A 6,389-nucleotide genomic window follows, 5' to 3' on the forward strand; every position below is an offset into this window, starting at 1 on the left:
GAATATACCCCTAAAAATCCCTTCTCTGACCACTTCCCGCCACCGTTGACTACCCGATTTTTACTGTCCATCACCGTTGACATCAAGCTTCATCGTGCATTGCCTTCAATTGTTTGTCGTCTACCGTTGGCCATCGCCAACGGTCGTCGCCTGTCACCGCCCACCATTGTTCAATTAGTTTTTTTATGAAAAAAGGGAAGAGACGGAGAGGATTTGGGAGCTATGGTGTTTAGTGAGGAATATGAGGTTATGTTCTTTTACACAATGTTTCTTGTTTTTGTTTTTTGAACTGGGGTTATGGTTAAAGTTGCTCTAACGTCGCACGTTGTTTGGGCCGCCCGACAACAGATTGCAGGAACTGCACATTTCTGGCCCCACAATAGCGACGACCGTGCAATAGCATACAACTTTTGTGAAACTATCAATAATATTATTGGGAATATGGTGGGCTAGAAGAAAAACTATTCACGAGGGGATCTTTCAGAGCCTTGCCTCAACGCATCAGTTTATCTGTAGCTTCATAAGGGAGCTAGAATACATGTCGGGCAAGAGCATCAAATCACCAACAGCCAACAATGAAGTAACTACGCGACCTAGGGCTCCACCTCTAATATTTTTTGAAGATCCATGTAGACGCTAGCATTGCAAGGAATCAGAACAAGGGTGTTGCAGCAGCCGTCAGCATAGATGGCAACGGAAATTTCATGAGAAGTTCTCCATTGGTGATTTATGGAATTAATGATGATGCAACAATGGAGGCTATCGCATGTCGTGAGGCCCTTTCATTGGGTATGATTTGATGTTACATAGCTTCGTAATAGCATCGGACTCGAAGCAGATAGTGAATGATATTCAGAAGAGAACCAATGGTGCTTATGACACCATCATTGATGAGATTAAAGAATAGGGCTTTAATGTTCAATTGTAAGTTTACTTTTGAAGACAACGTCGATAGGTTAGCCAACTTTTTCAATTCTCTTAATCAAGGAGGTACATTTGGATGATCCAACCCATGATCCCTTTATAATGCCACTTCATTTGGACTCTAGCCAATAAAGCTTGGTTATACCCTAAAAAAACCTCAACACTCGTAACTGTACACACCCCTAATTAAAAAAAAAACCTTGTAACTATACACTGCTACTACGGCGTCAAGGTTGGCTCGCGCGGAACGCTGCGGCAGAGCAGACGAGATGGCGGCGGCTCTGCTCCGAGCCGCTCGTGCTTCGCGGCACCTCGCGCTCCCTCGCTCTATCGTCGGCCGCTCTAGCCAACTATCCTCCTCCTCCTGCACCGCCTCTACGGCGGAGACGCCGTCCACTGCCGCCGCTGCGCCGCCCATCCCGGCAGACGTTGAGGACGCGGTCGTCGTCGAAGCCGAAGAGGAGGACTTGAGGAGCCACATCTTCCGGCTGCGGCTGGCGAAGCGGAGCGCGACGGAGGCGCTGGAGAAGTGGGCCGGCGAGGGCCGCGCCGCCCCCGCGCCGGAGCTCCGCGGCATCGCCCGCGACCTCAGCCGCGCCCGCCGCTACAAGCACGCGCTCGAGGTTCGCGCACTCCCAGATCCCTGATCTCCTCTGATTGCGCTGCGTAGTTAGAGCAAGGGTTTTGTCGAGCGATTTGGTACAGATTTAAGTTATTGTCTATGCAACGCAGTGGTACGATCTGTTTGTATCTCCTTGGAAATGGTGATGAAATGTTGCCGATGTTTGATTTCTGTAGTTGAATTCTTCAGGTAGCCAATTTTTCTGTATGGATAGGAAGGATGTGGTTTTTTAACTGAGTTGTACTGCTGGTTAATAATTTTAATTAGGGATCGCCTATTTCCAAATTCCAAGTCGACCAAAATTTCCATTTCCATGTTGCATATTTCACGTTGGATGTTGACCCTTTATCCGGCAGAAATAGGGTAGGTGCACATTTCAGAAATTGTGTGCCACTTTCGGTATAGAAATGTGTGAAGTTGCACATAATTTTTTATGCAGTTTGGTTGGCTTAGAAGAAATATAGCCAATCAGTTATATAGAGTCTCCTTCCAAGCTATGCATCATTCTAATACTCCCTCCAATCCATAATAAGTGTCGCATTTTTTAACTAAGGTTGAACTAACCTTAGTTCAAAACCGCGACCTTACTTTGGATCGGAGGGAGTAGCATTTATGTGCTTTAGTGATCTTGTTTTGCCATTGCTGATTGGAAAGGAGACATGGAAGCTCATGTAGTGCTGAGTCCTTTATCGGAAAAAAAATGTAGTGCTGAGTCATGAGGAGCTGTAACATGTAGTTTAGGGTCTTAATACTAGAAAGCTAGTTATTGTCAGATAAACATTTGTCTCATGTACATGCTGTGCCATCTTATTGCCGACTTAGGTAATCCATCTTTTTTGTATTTAACTACATGACAAGCACTTTATCTTGTTTACAAACTCAGTGTGCCGAATGGATATCTGTTCTTGAGATGTTAGATTGAGCAGTTTTAACATGGTCCCTCTTACCTCCTCTTTTCACATGAGAGGTAAGAGTATATAATAGATCTGAGCCATTGATTTCATTAAGTAGTGAGTCTTCATATTAGTAGAAGAGTTATGTCCGTCCATGAAAGAGCTAGGCATTGAAATTTCACCTGGCTAAAGCTCAAAGCACATATCCAAACAGTCACTTCTTTCTCTGTCTCTTTGCATTGCTTATTCTATTACCTACGAAATGCTTATAAACAGGATCAAACAATTTTACCCTCGCTGCTATATTTCTCATTCAAGAAAAACAAGAAGAAAGGGCGAGAGCATTAGTTCTTTAACTTTGTGTTTTGCAGGTAGCAGAGTTTATGAAGACACATCATGAGTCTGATTTATCTGAGAACGACTATGGGGTGCGCATTGACTTGATTACAAAAGTTTTTGGCGCGAATGCAGCCGAAGATTTTTTTGAGAAGCTTCCACCTACAGCCAAATCACTGGAAGCATATACTGCATTCCTCCATTCTTACGCTCGATCAAAGATGATAGACAAAGCTGAGAGGCTGTTTCAGAGAATGAAGGATGCAGACCTGCCTATTGATGTCCTGGTCTACAATGAAATGATGACCCTGTATATTTCTGTGGGCGAGCTTGATAAGGTTCCAACTCTTGCCGAGGAATTGAAGAGGCAAAACGTTTCGCCAGATCTATTCACATACAACCTCCGGATCAGCGCGTCGGTTGCATCCATGGACCTAGAGGTCTTCAGAGGAATTCTCGAGGAGATGTCAAAAGATCCGAACTCCAACGAAGGGTGGACACTGTACCGAAACCTCGCTAGTATCTACGTTGATGCCAGCCAGCTTGTTAGCTCGGGGAATTCGCTGGTAGAAGCCGAGGCGAAGATTAGCCAGAGGGATTGGATAACCTACGATCTCCTCGTCATCTTGCACGCCGGTCTCGGCAACCTGGACAGGGTGAAGGACATATGGAAATCGATGCAGATGACTGCCCAGAGGATGACTAGTCGGAACTATGTCTGCGTGCTCTCTGCCTATCTGATGTGCGGGCAGCTGAAGGATGCCGCGGAGGTCGTCGACCAGTGGCAGCGATCGAAACTCCCAGAGTTTGACGTCTCCGCCTGCAACAGGCTGTTTGATGCCCTTCTGGCTGCCGGCTTCACGGACACGGCGGATAGCTTTAGAGAGCTGATGTTGCAGAAGAGCTGTATACTGTCGAGCAGGGCTAGCGCGTGCTCCTGAGTGGCATGTTATGCTCTGTCGCGAACAGCTGCCTGCTGCTGTGTTATGGACTTATGGTACGAGAATAATGGACTCCGGAACAGTTTATGCTTTATTTTGGCAAATACAATCTGACAATATTGTCAGGTCAAGCGCCGCAATATCGAAAGAAATATATTTTCAGGTCCAGCGTAACTAAGAGCACGCATGATTCTGCCACATGTGTGGCAGCGGTGTATGTTTTATTGGTTGCTTCGCTGCCATAGCCGAGCCATGTCACAATTTTGTACTCCTAGTAGCAGTTTGGCAGTTTTGCAAGCTTTGCTAAGCTGCGGCGAACATTTTCTTGTGACGTGCCACGGTTCAACAGGAAAGGTGTGACGAAGTTCAGCAAGGAACGAACGTGCCTCAGGTGCCAACTACGCAGGTACGGCTAAAGCTGAAGTTGGTAACTGATTGCACCCGTGTTCATCCTGTGGAGCTCACGAATTGAGTGGCATATGATCTGTACAACTGCTCCACGAGGGTAGGCGACATCGCCTGATCGGTCACACTTCAGCATCTTGTTCTCATGCTCCACACATTTGGCCAGGTGTAGCATGCACCGGTGAGACAATACATGATTGTCCATGTCATATGAAAACCAGTCACGATCTAGATGAGCTTGTTTAAGGATTTCTTGGCGTCATTGGGCAAGCCTCAGCTACCACACCCACAATTTTCCAAAAAACTGGATTGATACTGCATTCTACAATTATGGCAAATTGTATGACATTTACGGTCGACAAAAGTATTAATAATCGCATCGCATTCAGTGTGATGGCAAAATCAGTAGTCAAAGCAGATCAATCTAGATGTAGAAACGTGAAGGGGGGCCTGTGATACTACAAGAGCAAAAGGCAAGTGTCCACTCGTCAGAAAATTTCTGCCCAAGAAAGAAAGAAAGAAAAGGAAGGTGCGAATTTCCCTCGGGATTTTAGGCGCCGCCGCCGCCGCTAACGTAGCAGCACACCACACCGCCAGGCTCCAGCTGAGCTCTCTCTTGTAGAGCAGACCACCGCCTCACCTGCCAATTCTATGGTTGCGGTGATGGAGGTGCGTCCACACCTCCTCGTCCTTCTCTGCCTCCTTGGCGCCGGCGCCGGCGCCGGGATGGCGCAGTCTTTGCCGCCGGCGCCGGTGCCGCAGTCCGGGGCGGCGGCGGCGGCGCCGAGGCCCACGCCGTTCGGGCGCACCATGTCCACGGTCATCACCGTGGCCATCAGCGTCTTCTTCTTCCTGCTCTTCTTCTGCGCCTACATCAACCAGTGCCGCCTCGCCGAGAACGCCGCGCCGCAGGGGGCCAACGCCGCCGCGGCCGGGGCCGGTGCGTCCAGGAGGGGGAAGCGCGGGCTGGACCCGGCGCTGGTGGCCACGTTCCCGATCATGCAGTACAGGGAGATCAAGGAGCACAAGATCGGCAGGGGCGTGCTGGAGTGCGCCGTGTGCCTCACGGCGTTCGAGGAGGCCGACGACCTCCGGCTGCTGCCGCACTGCTCGCACGCCTTCCACCCGGAGTGCATCGACCCCTGGCTCGAGGCGCGGATCACGTGCCCGCTGTGCCGCGCCAACCTCGAGAAGCCGCCGCCGCCGCCGCAGCCGTCCGCCGTGGCGCCCCCGTCGCCCGAGCAGGCGGCGCTGCATCAGCCCTCGCCTTCGCCGTCCCCGCCGCACGCCGTGGCGATACCGGTGCGGGAGGATGAGGAGGACAGCGACGAGGACGACAGGAAGGAGGAGGCGATGGAGCTGGAGATGCTGCGCAGCGAGCGGCGGGCGGCGAGGCTGCCGAGATCGCACTCGACGGGGCACTCGCTGTTCGCGGCGTCGGCGGCCGCCGCCGAGCGGAGCGACCACGAGAGGTTCACGCTGCGGCTGCCGCACCACGTGAGGGAGCAGGTGCTCAGGTCGCGCCGCCTGCGCCACGCCACCAGCCTGATCGACCTCGCCGGAGCGAGCCCCGAGGGGAGCGTGCGCGGAGGCCGGCCCGCGGGCGGAGGAGGCGGCGGCAGCAGCCACGGCGGGCGGCGGTGGCAGGCGTTCCTGGCGAGGACGATGTCGTGGGCCCGAGGGGGAGGCGACGGGTCGGTGCGCAAGGGGTGGGACGGGTCCACCCGGAGGGGAAGGGACGACGCCGAGTCGAGCAGAAAGGGGGCCGCTTCGCCGGCGGCGGCGCGGCCATGACGACGTCGGCAGTCCACACCGCCACCGGAACTGCAGTGCAGAGCTTGACTGTAGAAAATGCTTGTAATTTGCCTTTTTTTTAGTTGATTGATGGTATGGATAAATTTAATTTTTCGTGTTTTTAGCTACAGTAGGATTGTTTGCGTGTGCTCTTGTGAGGCCTGAACTTTTCTCGTTTCATTTGACTCTCGCGAAGTGAACTTTTTGTCGATCCGCGGATTCCTCCATCCGATAAAAAGCTTTGGCGAGGGAGAAGAATCGGAATGTTCACTTTTGGACTTGTGCACCCGCCTTTTCGCTTACAGATGAGATGACAGCCTTCCCTTTTGTCAAGAGATCAATTTTTGTTTAGTACAGTAATACAACTTTGGTTAAGAGACGATGTTAGTGGGAGGAGCATTTGCAAATCTCATTCTCGTGGCTGGCGAGGTGCGAGCGTGAGGCGTAAGGCAGAGCAAATTGCAATTGCGCCGC

The 6,389-nt window shown here is 51.2% G+C and overlaps 2 protein-coding genes across 2 annotated transcripts; both read left to right on the top strand.

Annotated features, from left to right (window-relative positions):
• The first annotated feature begins 1,111 nt into the window (after positions 1–1,111).
• Positions 1,112–4,023, top strand: LOC123045613 (pentatricopeptide repeat-containing protein At5g09450, mitochondrial). Its single transcript, XM_044468731.1, has 2 exons — positions 1,112–1,547; positions 2,811–4,023. The coding sequence occupies exons 1-2, from the start codon at positions 1,194–1,196 to the stop codon at positions 3,714–3,716; spliced, it is 1,260 nt and encodes a 419-aa protein (XP_044324666.1). The 5' UTR covers positions 1,112–1,193; the 3' UTR covers positions 3,717–4,023.
• A 226-nt stretch (positions 4,024–4,249) lies between these two features.
• LOC123045614 (E3 ubiquitin-protein ligase ATL6) lies at positions 4,250–6,110 on the top strand. Its single transcript, XM_044468732.1, has one exon. It carries the CDS (start codon positions 4,773–4,775, stop codon positions 5,913–5,915), a length of 1,143 nt encoding a protein of 380 aa, XP_044324667.1. The 5' UTR covers positions 4,250–4,772; the 3' UTR covers positions 5,916–6,110.
• The last annotated feature ends 279 nt before the right edge of the window (positions 6,111–6,389 follow it).

Source organism: Triticum aestivum, chromosome 2B (genome assembly GCF_018294505.1).
Source record: "Triticum aestivum cultivar Chinese Spring chromosome 2B, IWGSC CS RefSeq v2.1, whole genome shotgun sequence".
Taxonomy (NCBI): Eukaryota; Viridiplantae; Streptophyta; class Magnoliopsida; order Poales; family Poaceae; genus Triticum; species Triticum aestivum.

Bases quoted from the DNA above. Each gene is read 5' to 3' on its own strand.
- LOC123045613 (XM_044468731.1), top strand. From the start codon at position 1,194: ATGGCGGCGGCTCTGCTCCGAGCCGCTCGTGCTTCGCGGCACCTCGCG. The intron at 1,548-2,810 runs GTTCGCGCACTC...TGTGTTTTGCAG, and splicing joins GCTACAAGCACGCGCTCGAG to GTAGCAGAGTTTATGAAGAC.
- LOC123045614 (XM_044468732.1), top strand. From the start codon at position 4,773: ATGGTTGCGGTGATGGAGGTGCGTCCACACCTCCTCGTCCTTCTCTGC.